Source organism: Artemia sp. Qi Xiang Cuo, chromosome 17 (assembly GCF_049724085.1).
Source record: "Artemia sp. Qi Xiang Cuo chromosome 17, ASM4972408v1, whole genome shotgun sequence".
NCBI lineage: Eukaryota > Metazoa > Arthropoda > Branchiopoda > Anostraca > Artemiidae > Artemia > Artemia sp. Qi Xiang Cuo.
The window spans coordinates 12,581,008-12,598,408 of NC_142810.1; the positions used below are offsets into that span (position 1 = coordinate 12,581,008).

At 35.3% G+C, this 17,401-nt stretch overlaps 1 protein-coding gene across 1 annotated transcript in view; it reads right to left on the reverse strand.

Annotated features, from left to right (window-relative positions):
* LOC148941898 (ecdysteroid-regulated 16 kDa protein-like) overlaps positions 1-8,797 on the reverse strand; it is a 32,442-nt gene extending 23,645 nt beyond the window's left edge. Inside the window, exon 1 of the mRNA XM_089103437.1 lies at positions 8,658-8,797. Coding sequence (XP_088959563.1) covers positions 8,658-8,745 — 88 coding nt within the window. The 5' untranslated portion in view covers positions 8,746-8,797. The remainder of the gene's footprint in view (positions 1-8,657) is intronic.
* Positions 8,798-17,401: the final 8,604 nt, after the last annotated feature.

Genomic DNA, 17,401 nt, shown 5'->3' on the forward strand with positions numbered 1-17,401 from the left:
AGCGCAGTTGTGATGTAATGACAGCGCAAATCTCACGTAATAGCAGCGCCCATATCACTGTCACATACTACTTTTTGGGGATTTTAGTTTCCGCCAAAACGTTCAAAGCGTTTTTTTATTATTATTATTTTTTCCTTCCTTTCAAGACGTTTTCTTCTTTTTTCTTTAGTTCTTTGTTCTCGCTGGGACTCGAAAGGTATATTTCCTTCAAATGGAACAACGTTCCAGGCGCCCAGACTAGCCTGCTATTGCCTGTATTTTGTCCTGGTTAATATATTCTAGAAATAACCTATTGCACGACTCCTGAGATTTCCGTGACGTCACAAGACACACCCCAAGGATTCTGACAACATGTTTTGTTTCAAGCTCATGCCATGTTTTCTTGACCATGTGTAATGTGGACGACGCAGAAAGCGCGGAGGGGAAATTCTATTTCTAGACACCATTGTTTCCAACCTTGTCTTAGAGAATGGTACCAGATAATGCTGTGGATTGTTCTTGATATATTTTTACTGATAAAGAAAAAAGGGGACTAAAAGATGTTTAAATTATGTAAACGCTTAGGTATTGAAGATTTGTCCTAAACAACAAATCTTAAGACACAGAGCTTTGTAAATAAAATTTCAATTAATTCAAAAAAATTGACAACAGTGCTAAAACCCAGTAAAAGCACTTAAAAACATGACTAATCGAAAAACCAAAAACATGCGTGAATATAAGAAAGTTCTGAGTCCTAGCAGGACAATTTCAGGGAGGGAGGGTTGATATTAGATGCAAATCTGTAGGCACTATTGAGGTATTTCCGAAAGCTATTAATGAAAACGGCACGTTTTCTTTGAGCTAAGCTTATGAATATTCACACCACCATGACAGTACGTGCATTTGAATAATATTTTCTCATCACTCCCAAAGATATTTTTTCAGACATTTTTTTGTAAGACAACATGCATTAAATCCATTGATTCAAGTTTTCGCAAGCCATTCATGAATCTCGTCAAAACACCCCCACGCCACCACTCCATAACGTGCCTCCTCCTACGGTCTACGTAGCATTGAACAGAGAGAACTCGGCAATTCATTGCTAGAACATGACACTCCAAGCAATTCACGCCATAGTGCCACACTACTACTGCTCTATGGCACCTTGAGACATCCATCATCAACAACTTTAGTGTCTTCAGTCGTATAAACATCCTCAATAGATATATTTACTATCTCTATTGTATTGCGACGATTTTTAGCCCTGCGCCAAACTATTACTGCTCTGCGACACCCTCTGACATCACATCATTATTCCTAATACATTTTTCAGACTTTTTTTATAAAAAATTATGCTTTCAAACCTCTGATTAAAGTTTTTCACAAGCCTAGTCTTTCATAATAACCTCCAAAAGACACCCAGCGAACACGGGATTACAAGCCAGCCTGCTACCATCCACGTGGCATTGAACTGTGGAACCTGGCATTTCATTACCAGAACGTGATACTCCAAGGAATTTACGCCACAGTGCCACACCATTACTGCTCTGCGGCACCCTATTACACCCCATTCATCATTCTTAAGACATGTTCAGACGTTTCATGTTAATTTTTACACATTCAATCCGATGATTCAAGTTTTTCCAAACCAAGCCTTTCATAACAGCCTCCAAAACAAATCAAGCCACTACGCCATTATACGCCTGCCCCATACCATCCACGTACCATTGAACAGCGGAACTTGCCATTTCATTACCAGAACGTGACACTTCAAGCAATTCACGCCACAGTGCCACACTATTACTAATCTGCGGCACCTTCTGTCCCCTCATTCATCATTCCCAAAATATTGTCAGACGTTTCATGTTAAAAATTACACATTCAATGCCATGATTCAAGTTTTTGCAAACCAGGCCTACCATAATAACTTCTTAAAAACATCCCACCACCACGGCATTACACGGCTGGTAAATTTCAGCCCTATTTAGAGGTATTTCTGAGAACTTTTAACGAAAATGGTGCATTTCCTTGAGTCAAGACTATGAATATTTCACACCATCGTGCCACACTATTACTGGCCCTCTGCCAAAATTTTGTAGTGTTGTGTCGTGGTTTATCCTTGGTTTTAAAATACATTTTGGAAGTTTTTTCGTTTGAAAACTATGACTCAGGATGTTTTTATAGCGTTGTGTCGTGGTATATCTTGACTGTGTTACCTCTCATGATGTTTCGAAGTGCATTTTGGAAGTTTCTTGTTTGAAACGTTTGACTCGGTATATTTTTTGCAGTGTTGTATCGTGGTTTATCTTGTCAGTGCTACTTCTCTTGATGTTTTCAAAGTGCATTTTGGAAGTTATTTTTGTTTTTTTTTGCTTGAAATAGGATGCATTTTGTAGTGTTGTGTCGTGGTTTATCTTCTCTGTGTTACTTTTCTTGATACTTTTAAAGTGTATTTTGGAAGGTTTCTCGTTTGAAACATATGACTTAGGATATCTTTATGGTGTCGGAAAGGGGGTTTATCTTGTCAGTGGTACCTCTCTAGATGCTTGCAAAGTGCATTTTGAAAGTTTTTTTCTTTTGAAACGTAGGACTCAGAATGTTTTTATAGTGTTATTTTGTGGTTTATGTTAATTCTTTAGATGTTAATTCTCGTAGTTATGTTAATTCTTTCAAAGTGCATTTTGAAAGTTTTTTTCGTTTCAAACATATGAATTGGGATATTTTTATAGTTTTGTATCGTGGTTTATCTTGTCAGTGTTACCTCTGTTAATGATTTCAAAGCGCATTTTGGAAGTACTTCGTTTGAAAAGTATGACTCTGGATGTTTCGTTGTGTTGTAGATACGGCTCAAATGAAAAACTTCCAAAATACACTTGGAAAACATCAATAAACCACGACACAACACAATAAAACATTCTGAGTTTTAAACACAATAAAACATTCAAACATAACACAATAAAAAATTCAAACAAAAAAATATCAAAAATGCACTTTGAAATATCAACAGATTTAATACTGACAAGATAAACCACGACACAACACTCCAAAAATATTTTGTGTCATAGGTTTCAAACAAAACACTTCCAAAATGCACTTTAAAACTTCAACAGAAGTAACACAGACAAGATATACCATACCACAACACTACAAAGCATCCGAGTCACACTTCAAACGAGATACTTCCAAAATGCACTTTGAAAGCATTAACAGAGGTAACACTGACAAGATAAACCTCAAAATAATACTACAAAAAATATTCTGAGTCATACTTTTTAAACAAAAAGACTTCCAAAATGTAATTTGAAAGCACTATGAGAGGTAACACTGATAAGATAACCCCATTACAACACTATAAGGATATCCTAAGTCATATATTTCAAACGAGAAAACTTTGAAAACACACTTTGAAATTTTCAGGACAAGTAACACTGACAAGATAAACCACGAAAACACACACCAAAAATATCTTATTTCAAACGAAAAAAAAACTTCCAAAATGCACTTTGAAAACACCAAGAGAGGTAATACAGACAAGATATACCACGACACAACACTATAAAAAAAATCCTGAGTCATAGTTTTTAAACGAAAAAACTTCGAAAATGCACTTTGAAAACAAGAATAAACCATGACGAAACACTACAAAATGTTGGCAGAGGGCCTGTAATAGTGTGGCACGATGGTGTAAAATGTTCATAGTCTTGACTCAAAGAAATGCGCCATTTTCATTTAAAGCTTTCAGAAGTACCTCTTTATAGGGCTGAAATTTACCAGCCGTGCAATGCCGCGGTGATGGGATTTGTTTAAGAGGTTATTATGATAGGCCTGGTTTGCGAAAACTTGAATAACCGGATTGAATGTGTAATTTTTAACATGAAACGTCTGAAAATGTCTTAGGAATAATGAATGGAGTGTCAGAGGGTACCGCAGAGCAGTAATAGTGTGGCACTGCGTCGTGAATTGCTTGGAGTGTCACGTTCCACTAATGAAATGCCAATTTCTGCTGTTCAATGCCCCCTTGATGATATGGGGCTGGTGTGTAATGCCTTAGTGGCGCGATGTGTTCTGGAGGTTATTATGAAAGGCTTGGTTGGTGAAAACTTGAATCATCGGATTGAACGTGTAATGTTTAACATGAAATGTCTAAAAAAAAGTCTTAAGAATGATGAATGGGGTGTCATAGAGTATCGCAGAGCAGTAATAGTGTGGCGTGAATTGTTTTGAGAATCAAGTTCTGCTAATCAAATACCAAGTTCTGCTGTTCAACGCCACTTGGATGGTAGGGGACAGGCGTGTAATGCCGTGGTGGCGGGATGTATTTTGGAGGTTATTACGAAAGGCCTGGTTTGTGAAAACTTGAATCTTCTTATTGAATGTTTAATGTTTAACATGAAACGTCTGAAAATGTCTTAAGAATGATGAATGCGGTGTCACAGGGTGCCGCAGAGCAGTAATAGTGTGACAGTGTGGCGTGAATTGCTTGGAGTATAACGTTCTGGTAATGAAATGCCAAGTTCCACTGTTCATTGCCACCTGGATGGTAGGGGGCAGTCGTGTAATGACTTAGAGGCGGGGTGTCTTTTGGAGGTTATTATGAAAGGCTTGGCTTGCGAAAAATCTTCAATCAATGGGTTGAAAGCATAATTTTTAAAATAAAATGTCCGAAAAATGTCTTAGGAATAATGATGTGGTGTCAGAGGGTGGCATAGAGCAGTAATAGTGTGGAACAGGAATGGGAATCGTTAGAAAATAATAGTAATAGAAAATGTATCCATTAAGGGTGTTCAAACGCTAAAAGACGCTTAAAATGTTGATGACGGGTGTCGCAGGGTGCCAAAGAGCAGTAATAGTGTGGCACTACGGCGTGAGTTGCTTGGAATGTCACGTTCTAGGAATGAAATACCAAGTTCTCTCTATTCAATGCTTCGTGGATGGTAGGGGTTAGGCGCTTAATGGCGTGATAGTGTGGTGTTTTGAGGAGCACCATGAATGCCTTGCAAAAACTTGAATCAATGGATTTAATACGGGATGTTTTACAGGAAATGTCTGAAAAATATGTCTTTGAGGGTAATGAGAAAATATTATTCAAATGCACGTATTGTCATGATGGGGTTCATAAGCTTAGCTCAAAGAAAACTTGCCGTTTTCATCAATAGCTCCTGGAAATACCTCAATAGTGTCTAAAAATTTGCATCTGATATCAACCCTCTCTCCCTTGAATGGCCCTGCTAGGACTCATATCTTTCTTCTATTCACGTATGTTTTTGTTTCTTCCATTTGTCATGTTTTTAAGTGCTTTTTCTGTGTTTTGATACTGTTGTAAATTTGTTTGAATTAATAGTAATTTTATTTACAAAGCTCTGTGTTTTTAAGATTTGTTATTTGGGACAAATCCTCAATACCTAAGCGTTTACATAATTTAAGCACTTTGTAGTCCTCTTTCGCCACTATTAGTAAAAATATATTAAAATCAATCCTCAGTATTATCTGGTATCATTCTCAAAGAAAACAATGGAAACAAAGAGGGGAAATAGAATTTCCCCTCTGTGCGTTTTGCGTCATCTATGTTACACTTGGTCACGACAACATGGGATGCGCTTGAAACAGGACATGCTGACGGAATCCTGGGGGTTTGTCTTTTGCCGTCACGGGAATCTAAGGTGTCGTGCAATAAGTTATTTCTGGAATATATTAACCAGGACAAATTACTGGGATTAGCAGGCTACTCCTGGCGTCTGGAGCGTTGTTCCATTGGAAGGAAATTGACCTTTAGAGTCCCAGCAAGGACAAAGAACTAAGGAAAAAAACGTCTTCAAAGGAAGAAAAAAACGCTTTCAATGTTTCGGTAAAAAATAAAATCCCAAAAAAGTATTATGTGACAGTGATGTGTGTGCAGCTATTACGGGAGATGTGCGCAGTCATTACGCAATAATTGCACTTTCATTTCATTTGCGCTGATCCGCCATTACATAAGACTCATGTGTGTGTCATTACGTAAGATCCACGTGCGTGCTGTCTTTAAGTTACAAGCGGTGATTCCCAATGGGTCCTGATGCAAGGACACACAAGATCACGTCATACATATTACACCTGGAAACAGGGGGGTGTTATTTGACATCATGGAATGCACAGGGGTGTGTCGTGGGAATCTTGCCAGCTGTGTTCCTTCTAATTGTGAAACAAGATTGCATCATAACACCTTGAATCCCGGGATGTCATGGGAATCTTGACTGTCGGCCGGTAGAAACAGATACCACATCGCGCAGCTGTGATGTCTTGAGGGACTAGTAGATCAATTTATACACCCCCTATCTGGCTCACGGAGATCCTATGCTAATTTCCTTTGTGACTCACAGAATATATTATGCCCCTACTACTAGCAATGAGAATAAATAATTACTTATCTTTGAGTGGGCCAAGTAATCCAGTACTTTGCAAGTAATTGCAAGCTTTCCAAGTATTTCAATGCACGACTCAAATGATAATAGTGTTGAATACTAACTCGGAGCAACAATCCATAAATAATCTTTAAGTCGTAATCACATACAAGTTTATAAATTTATCTAACAAGTTCCAATTATAATTTCAAAAATGATGCAATGCGAGTCCATTTTTCCCGCAAACCAAAGTCACTGGCAAAAGGTTTTGCAAACAATCCAAGAATTTCACTTTAGATGTTGTTTGTTTGAACGAAATGAAACATAATTCGATTAGTTAGATGTTGAAACCTTGAAAACTAGTTCATTACTGAAAACTAATCTGTTATGCAGACAAAATTTGAACTTGGCACGATTCAGGATCTTAGTAAAGTTTTCACGTTGCTACTATCCGAGTATGTGGAATTTAAATTTCGGTTTAAAAACGAGAAGTCCAAAATTATGTTCTACAATTGGAATGAAGCTCCACCAGAAGAAGTTTCTCTTGGCATCAAATCATTGCCTAGACTCCACATTGGCTCCTCAAAATACTAAACAAGGCTACTCCTTTTAGCTGACATAAAATACAGTCTCACATAAACTCAGTCTATCATATTCAATCTATGTCATGCCTGAGCTAGAATTCAACCGCAGTCTCCTTTCAAAGCTTTGATCGTTTCTCCCCTGGGATCCACAGCTCGTATGTTGTTAGAAAATCTAACATTTTCATCCTAATTATTTTCGTAGAAAATCAAGTTTCCGTATTCGATAGCCCAAATCAAAAAATACCGAACCGAATTCAGTCTTTACTGACCTTGTAAAGACTGGATAGACTTCTGACCTACTTTTGACCATGTAGTACTTCTGACCTTGTAGTATGCTTTAGTATTTGTTTTATTTTTAGTTATTTGTCTTTATTCAGTAATTGCAGTTAAATCACTCTTGGTCTTTGTACTGACCCTAAATTTCATTAAAGCATTTTCTGTGTGGGGATCTTTTTATTTTTGCATTTAGTTTCTTTTTTCTTGTGTTTAAGCTCTGTCTTTAAGCTCTTTTTTAATACTAATTTCGACAGCCTTTTCCACAAAAAAGTGTTTCGAAGCATTTTATATATTTGGAATTCTCGGTAAAATAATTCTTTTGATGCAAATACTGTATAGTTCTTATTTAGTTTTGTTTACAATAGACGCATGTCGTTCTTTACTTGCAGTTTTTTGTACCACAAAATGATTGACAAGAGTTAAGATGGTTTGGTCAGGTTTGACTTACAAAGGTTGATCTATTGCCAAAGATCAGTCTTTTTTTGCAATCGTGTTAGAGTCAAGCGAAATTCAGGACTCCCTAACATAGGCTGGGAAAAGACTAAAAGAAAAAAATACAAAGGACATTGGAGCATCATTGGAGGGAGTTGAGAATGAACCTGTGAATTTTGCAGGAAATGGGGTGAGTTTGTGCTGCTTTGTTGACTTTAAGTTGCATTGATCTATGCTAAAATTAGCTCTACAGAAACTCTAGTTTCACTTTTTTTCATATCTTAAATAGCCTATTTGGCTGAATCACTTCCTCAGTTTATGCGTAGCCAACCGGAAGAGAGGATTGGGAATAGAGGATTGAGAAGATTAGAAAATTATTTTTCAGAAGAGAGGATTGGAAAAAATCAAAAAAATATGCGAAATCATATGAAAGAAATGAAAAATTCTGCATGCGAGTAAGGAATGTAAAAATGGTGGCACTAAAGGTCCAACCGTATAAAAGGACTAGTTAGGTTATCTGTAACGCAATATAAGATATCACATTTTAATGAAAGAAGAGTGGCGGTCAACAACGTTCTACATGGGTAAAGGTCAATGTTCTATGATAAAGGTCAAAATAAGGTCCGAAGCTTTTCAAATTACGTAGAAAAAAGACAAAAGTATATTATTACAGGGTGACAATGAAATTTTTCTACAATTTTTGACTCATATTTTCAAAAACAATTTTGGATCCTAGAACTCTTCGTGTAACAATTTTAATTGTTTGTCTGAGTCCGTTCAATATGAATTCTTTAACCCTCCTGCATACGTAGATTTACAAAAGAAGTCCATTATTCTCCGCGAAGTATAAAAAAAAGGAAGAAAACGACAAAACAGAAAAAAAAAGCAGAATGACTTATTAATATGCTCTTAATTTACTCTTGAAGTGCAAGCTTTTCATTATTCAATTATCTTAGAAGAAGAAAAACTTTTCGTCTTTTAAAATAATTTCGTGTTTTCAAATACTTACATTTGGATTTTCCACAGGGCTTATATAGCTTGGTTACCTCGCAGTAAGCGGCAGTACATATCAAGAAGAGAACTAGTACATTTAACATATTTCAATATAACTTACACTGGAACGCAGTTGCAACTGTTACAATATCTCTTAGAATTAAATGCCCCAGAAACCTTTGGCTTGGGGCATATTAATAATGTTTAAGTTGCAAGATTAAAAATTGTAAAAATTGCAATTTTTAACTGCAACTCTTGCAAAGTTGCAATTAAAAATTACAACTTAAAAGTAAAAAATCTTACAACTCTTGCAAGAGTTACAAGAGTTGCAACTCTAAAAATTGCAAAAATTAATCTTGCAACTCTTGCAAGATTAAAAATCTCGTAAAATGTCTGTTACTGGAACAAAATATTCAACCCATCATAATAATAAATTCTACATAAATTGTTTAAACCGTTACCGGTTTTCCATTTGGAGAATTGAATTCCTTGTCGGTTTGAAAGCATAGGCAACAGATAGCATTTCTCAAATATAAATTCATGACTTTCTAAACTTAAAGAAGAGAGTAACAATGTAAGAGAATGGGCTAGGACAGGAGCGTAATATGCAGCCAGAAAAAAACTGTTTTAACAACTTTAGAGACAAGCCGTTCCAAAATAAAGTAAAATGAATTAAAGAACACGTATTGGGAGATGGGTCTAGGTGTATTCTCCCCGGAAAATTCCACCCGGTGTATTCCCCACAGAACATTCCAACGGTTTTTCCCCAAGACCCCCCCCCCCGCAGAAAGTTCCCCTCGGATAAACCCCCTACTAATTTTCCCTGGATAATTCCGGATGTTCATTAGAAGCGAAATTGAAAGTCATTTATTGCTGTTAAAGTGTATCCACCAAACTTCTAAACTGATTGGTAGCTTCCCGCTTTTTTAAATTTCCTGCTTGAAAATTCAAATGTTGGGTGTTAAGTAAAGTTTTGGACAGGACTTCATTATTTTTTCAAAATTTTCGATGAAGAGTAGTCTTGTTGCATAAGTTTTTAATATTCGGGGAATATTCAGGCAGATGTTGAACTAAATCAAAACTAAATATGAGCATGTAGATTTGTGGAGGTTGTGATGGCTACAGCTACGTAGAAGACCAAGTCATGCAGAAATTCCATCCACATGAATAATAATACCCGTTTCTGTCCACCTGAATTTCCTGTTCAAAAAGTCCCGAATTTCCTGATAAGATTGGCCTTTGTTAAGGAATTATTTTTGGTTTTAACGGTTTCTCAAGAGAAAAGTAATCCAATATTAGAAAGAAAAAACAAGAAAAAAAGAAGACAAACAGATAATGTAGCATCAAGAGATTTACGCAGACACTTTTTCAAGCCGTTAATATAAGTTCGTTACTGAAGCTCTTTAAATAAGCTATCCCCGCCTGTACATCTTCTGGATTTGTAAGGCTTTGGAACGAAGCAATTTTTTCTCGCCATCACCAATGTTCTCCTTTAAATAAGCTACCTTATCAACTGTTGGATACGGAAATGGGATCAGTTTATTTAATTGTTCCTAATTGGATTTAATTGAAAAAAGGCTTTTTCACAAAACATAGCCTACAGAGCAAATTTGAAACTTAAAAATTAGCAAAAATAGCTTATCTGACGCATTAGTTCAAAAATCTTTTCCACAAAATAAGATTTCAGAGAAAAGTAAAACGCTAAATTAAACAAAAGACGTGCAAAAATAAATTCAAATAACTTGTCAAGCGTAAAACTGCAACAGATCACTGTCAATGAATAAATGAAACCCAAAACGGACAGAAGCTAGAATAAGTAACCAAATCAAAGTCAAAACGAGCAGAAACCACTACAAAGAGTAGTAGGCCTAACTAAAGAGTAGTAGTAGGCTTAAGATGAGAACGTAATTGGCTTTTTTACTGATAAATAAAAATCTGTATTCCAAGTTATGTGTTTTATTTCTTATAAAAAAAATAGTTTCTGTTCTTCTTTGTGCTAGTTTCCGGTCGTTTTGTGTTTGATTTGGTTACTTATTGTAATTTCTATTGCACAAAAAATTATTTCACTCTATTTCTTCTCATCTTTGGTTTAATGTACTTCTCTTTGAAAAACTTCCTTTGTGATTTTTTTTTATATTATAGCTTATGTAGGGCAAGTCATTAACAGGTAGGGAAACAGTACCGCCTAAGTCAAGAGCAATGTGGTCAAAATGTTTTTTTTTTAGAACAGGGTAATTTATATAGAAAGATTGATCATTGAGAGGCAGAGCAGCGTCCTGTCAAAATAAAAGTAAAGTAAAGCTACTTTTAATACTACTATCCCTGCTAAATTTACTACTACTACTGCTAATACAACTTCAACTACAACTTCTATGCCAACTTTTTGAAAGATTAAGAGCATTGAGATAAAAATTTCGAGAAGTATATGAACATAGAGGTTATCAAAAGGATATATCGGCAATTTTATAGCAATGGCTAGTTATATCAAGTTAAAACTTCCAGGACTTGATGAGAAGGATGTTTTACTGACCAAAACACAATACGTTAGTACTACTGCTGCTACTAGGACTATTGATATTACTATTAATACTGCTACTAATAATATCATTACTATTAATGTGACTACTATTACAACTAAGCCTAAGGGTATGAAGATGAAATTTTCAAGGAATTTTGAGAGAAGGTGAATCACAACGCGCTATCTCTTTGCAAGTTGATAAGAGGGCGTAACACCAATATCTTTGGAACAGTTACGTGTGAAGTTGAAACTAACAGGGCTTATTGTGGGGGATGTTTAACCAACCAAAAGGATATTATCGTTTCCTGATAATACTCCGAACAAATACTTAAGCATACTACAAGGTCAGTACAAGGTCAGAAGTAGTACACGGTCAGAAGTAGGTCAGAAGTCTATTCAGTCTTTACAAGGTCAGCAAAGACTGAATTTGGTTCGGGATCTTTTGGTTTGGGTTATCGAATATAATATGCGGAAACTTGATTTTCTATGAAAATATTTGGGATGGAAATGTTGGATTTTACAACAACATAGGAGCTGAAGCTCGAAGGGGAGAAACGATCAAAGCTTTGAAAGAAGACTGCGGTTGAATCCTAGCTCAGGCATGACATGGAATGAATATAATAGACTGACTTTATGTGAAACTATATATTATGAGAGCTAAAAGAAGTAGCCTTGTGTAGTATTTTGAGGAGCCAATGGGGAGACCAAACCAACGTACGTAGTCTAGGCAATAATTTGATCCCAAGAGAAACTTCTTTGGTGGAGCTTCATTCTAATTGTAGAACATAATTTCGGACTTCTTGTTTTTAAACCCAAATGTAAATCCCGCATACTAGGATAGTAGCAATGATAAAACTTTACAAAGGTGCTGAATCGTATCAAGTTCAAATTGTGTCTACATAACAGATTAGCAATATCTAAAGAGCGGTTACAGAGAAAATAATGCATCAAGAGCTCCATTGCTGACGAGTGAAGGGGAACAAACGGCACTATTACAGGTGCATTTCTCAACCTGAATAAGAATAGCACGATGCGCTTTATGGATGGAAGAATACACGGTGCACACAAGGACCTTTCCATCTGGAAGATAAATAAAGCACTAGAGAAACTTTAAGATGATAATGCACATCTTTATTAGCAAGAGCATGAGAAAAGATCCCTTTTGCTGCATGAAACAGCATAGCGACGCGAATGAAAGAATCATACACTTCAGGCATGTTGAGACTGGATATCCCAATAAATTCATCTGAAAAATTTGTGTCAATCAAGGGGTTCGCAATAATGGACGAGACGTGGGGGTAAACAAGGGGTGATTTGGATTTAGAGTTGGTATCGTGGAACATAACACTTTGAATTCGGATGGAAGACGAAAAGAAGTTCAAAGACTGCTTTGAACTGTTTCTGTCAGCTATTCTTCTTAACAAGTTTTTCACGAGCACAACTTGTTAGCTAAAAATCTCGTTTTTGAAAAATGTATATTCCCCTAGTTTTTCACATTCTTTTCCACTTGCAATAACAAAATGCAAAATTTTGAGCTCTTAAAGTATAGGGTAGAAACTTTTCTGACGCATCAAAATTAAATGTGTAATAGGTTGAAAACTAAAAAACAAATTGTTTGGACCAGCATTGATAGGGTTTTCTTTTCTCGGTGGTTTCTATTTACGAAAACTAAGGAGGGAGGGGGGGGTAGGCAAAGTTTTGTTTTCAAAATCTAAGGAAGGAGAGTAATTTTGTTTTTCTTAAAAATATTTTCAGTGAAACTACAAAAAATTTTGTTTGGTATTTATCCTACCACAAGAGCTTCAACTGAAGAATCGGTATCGATCAAGGCGTTCGCAATAACGAACAAGGCGTGGATGCAAACAAGACGTGATTCGAATCAGAGTTGGTATCGAGGAACATAAGACTGCATTCAGATGGTCGACGAAAAGCAATTCAATGACTGTGTTGAACTGTTTCTCCCATCTATTTTTCTTTCACAAGTTATTTCATTTTTTACCCATTAAAACGTAATTATAGGCTAGGTGTTATGGACACTGCTTGTTTGCAAAAAAGCTCGTTTTTGTAAAGTGTATCCTCCTCCCGTTTTTCACATTCTTTTCCACTTACTACAACGAAACTCGAATTTTGAGCACTTAAAGTGTAAGATAAAAACCTTTATTACGCATCAAAATTAAACTTACAATAGGTTAAAGTCCAAAAACAAATTGTTTGGACCATCATTCATAGGTGTTTTTTGTCCGATTGGCCTTGATTCATGAAAAATAAGGAGGAGGGGGGAGGGGGGAAAAATGTGGTTTTCAAAATCTAAAAGGGGGAGGGTATTTTTTTTTATTAAAAATTTGTTCGAAAAAAATATCAGACTCACTCATAATAATATTAAATTATTCTATATATATAATTGATTTTAGAGCGAAGTTAACAACTAAAGTTATTAGCAAAAGGCTCCTGCAGCGTGACACTGCTATATTTAGTAAACCTATTAAGCACAGGCTGTTTCTAATACGCCTACTGAATACACCAGTGTGACATAGCATTAAAAAAAGAAGCACATTTCAAAAATATTAGAGCTATGTTTTAATTTCCTGGAAAGACATGGTTTAATTTTATTTTCACTACTTTATTATTTGAATGTTTTGGTGTGAACAGGCTCTCAAAATACAAATCTTTATAAATAAAAGCGATTGTATATCTATCTATCTGTCCTGTCTGCATTGTTACACTAAGCATCCAATCCCAGATGTTGTTGAGTACACGCTTGCGATGGTTTTTGCCCCAGTGTCCTTTTATACAGGTAATGGAGCATTGTTGGGGATCAGCGCATAATTATGTGTTTTATGAATCTTTTCATGCAAAATAAGTTTTATTTTAAATACATTAAACATCCAAGTATATTAAAGTACGTAAGTAATATACAAGACCTTTTTATTGCAATATCAATTGTGGCTGAAAATTGGAACTCTTCAGAAGGAAACATGTTAAGAAAACGAATCTTTCTTTATAATATCCCAAAAAGTGTAGCTGCCTTATTTTGACTGTAATTCTTCTATGCTTTTCGCTTTTTAAAATTATCTCAGATTTCCTATTTTTGCACAAAAAATTCTTTTAGACAAAAATTTATATTTGTCGTGTTTAAAAAAAAGACTAAAGAACACAGAATTATAATTAAGAACAGCGTAAACAACTTGAAATATTGGATTTATTTACTTTTTAATAAAGAAACCAGGTTTCAGATATCTCTTAGAACAGCGGTAGCCAGCCTCTGGTCCGTGGACCACTAGTGGTCCATGAAAATGTTTATGTGGTCCATGAAAAAAAGGGACTATTATCGTCAAATGTTGCTTTTTTATATTTTATGAACATGAAAAAATCAAGAAAACTTATCATAGATTAAAAATTTAAAAGTTATATTTATATCTTTATTACGACTGAAAAAGGCTAAAAAAATGGCATGGAGGTTCTGTTGACAAATTTAACGATTTCTGATTGTAATAAAGACTCTTTGTCAACACATATCTATGTAAGGATGCATTTAACGGTTTCTACTGCTGTACAATTTTGAATGAGCATACATCTAGGACAGGATGCATTTCTGTTTGGCTTTCTATTTTCGCAAAAAGTTTTCATTCTGTTGCAATTTTCAATTCACTCTTCAGTATGGCAGGGCTAGATTTTCATAAGCAGGGCCAGATTTAAGTCTCTAGTGCCCCTAGGCCCAAGACGTTCTGTAAAAATATGTGGATTATGTACAAATAAGTGTTTTCTATTGTGTCATTTATATTTTTACTATATTCGCTATTAAGCCGACTTGTTCCTTATTTTTACAGCTCGTCACCACGAATCGCTTAATTAAGAAGTGTTTATTTGTATTTCACTTCTACGGTTCCTAGTCAGTTAGTTAAACATTAAGTTGCCACCATACTTCAGAGTTACCTTCAGTAAAAGCGAAACAGCTTTTCAAAATCTTTTAGATTGAAAATTCTTGTACATGGTAGTCATGGTCTTATAAAAAATCTTGTTATGCAGTTTTTCAATATGTAGCATATTATGCAGTTTTTCAATTTCAGAGACGATGCTATAAAATTGGACACCTATACGCCATTTAAAAAATGAGAACCTATTAGAATAGAGGACATGACACATCAAGCCTCAGGATGTCTATTTGTACTTCAAGGGTCAAAAATTTCTATGAAAGGCTCTTCAGACCAATTGGGAGAAACATTTCTCCCTTTAGCCTCATTCTGTAGGTATATATTTGGAGTGTGCTTACGAAATGAGTGTCGTCAAAAACTAGTTCGAGACTGCTTTTTATTGCTTCTGCTATCTATTTTTCTTTCAAAAGCTTATTAATTTCTTAACAATTAAAACATAATTATAGGCTACCTGTTATAAACACTGCTTGTTTGTCAAAAATCACGTTTTTTGAAAGGTGTATGGACCCCGGGTTTCTCGCATTTTTTCCAATAACAGCCACAAAGCTTGAATTTTGAGCTCATAAAGTATTGGGGAGAAACCTTTTAACCGCATCAAAATTAAATGTATAGTAGGTTAATATTCAAAAACAAATTGCCTGGACCATTCAAATACTAACAGGTTTTGACTGTCCCAGTGGCCCTGATTATAAGAAATTAAGATGAGAGGAGGAGTTTAAAATGTTGTATTCAAAATCTAACCAGGAGGGAGGAGGGGGCAACTTTTTTAATGTTTTCGATGAGAACACCAAAAAGATGTTTTTTTTCAAAATTTATAGGGGTTATTAGGAGGGGAGTGAAATCTAAGGGAGGCTATTACCCCCTGGCCCCAAAAATTCTACATGTGCCTCCTTCTTCATCTACTAAACAAATATTATACTACCATTCACAATAAAGTTTAAATCCTGTTAGATTTACTCATAATAAAATTGAATGATTCTAATTACAATTCATTTTAAAAAGAAGTTACTAACTATAGTTAATATCAAAAGGCTCCTAAAGCTTAGAGCTGCTATATTCAGTAAGTATATTAGACAAAATAGTAAAAAAAGAAGCATACACCAAAATTTTTAGAACCATGACTCACCTACTTGGAAGAACGTAGTTTAGTGTTATTTATACCACTTTATTATTTGAATCCTTATGTGTGAAAAGGGAAAAATTCTCAAAATACAAATCTCTATAAATAAACATTATGCTTATCTATATGTCCGCTATGCATTGCTACAATGTGCATCCAATCCCAAGAAACTTTTAGGGGTTGTCGAATACACTTATGCAATGGTTTTGGGTATTGCAAACCCAAGGCTCTCTTGATACTTTTCACTCTAACTGAAATTAGAGATCCCTCAACACAAATACTTGACAGTTACTTCTGGTCAAATTATTCACATTTTCTGGACATTCAATAAACGGGCTAGTTAATTACAGATTATGTATTACAACAAACTTATAAAGAAACTATAAAATTCTTTTTTAATAAATTATCTATGTTCGGCATTTAGTATTTTTATAAATTAAGCATTCTGCCTCACTTTTCAAACACATTTAAATTTAAAAATATATCGTTAGTTTACGTCTGGGGAAATTTCTCCGTATTGGAATTGTCTTGAAGGGGATTCCACGAGAGGGGGGGGGGGTGTCAAATTAAATTCCAACTCTTTTCACGCTCAATCGAGTAAATTAATAAGTCAATCTCACATAAATGAAAGCAAACGTATTTCTGTTTATCCCTTATTCATTAATACACTGTTCATCTCATCGCCCAGAAACCTTAAGAAGCTGCTGAGCACACACTTGCCGTTGCTCTAGTTATAATCCCCGCCCTCAAGGCCCTCTTAATCTTTTAAATACTTTTCGTGCAATAATGCCCGATGGATAAACTAATGCTTCTAGCCCAGTTTTCCAAATACTGTTTGGGTCAATACTTTTGGATAAAATTTAATTTTTCAAAACTACTAGGTCAGCATCGAAGGCCAAATTCGGTTTAGGGCTTTTTGGTTTAGTTTATTTATCAAATATAAAAACTTAGATTTTGTAAGAAAAAGAACAAGATGGATATGTTGCATTTTCTGACAACATATGAACTACTAGTGAAAGGGGAGAAGCAAAGGAAATATTTCACAATTAGGAAGACTACAGGTGAAATTTTTGATTAGTTAGAATTTAAAGCAGTGCTGTTTATCAATAATGCAGCAGTGCTGCAGAGTTTGAAAGTTTCGAAAAGAGACTGCGGTTGAAACCCAGCTTATTCTGATGAAAGATGGATAT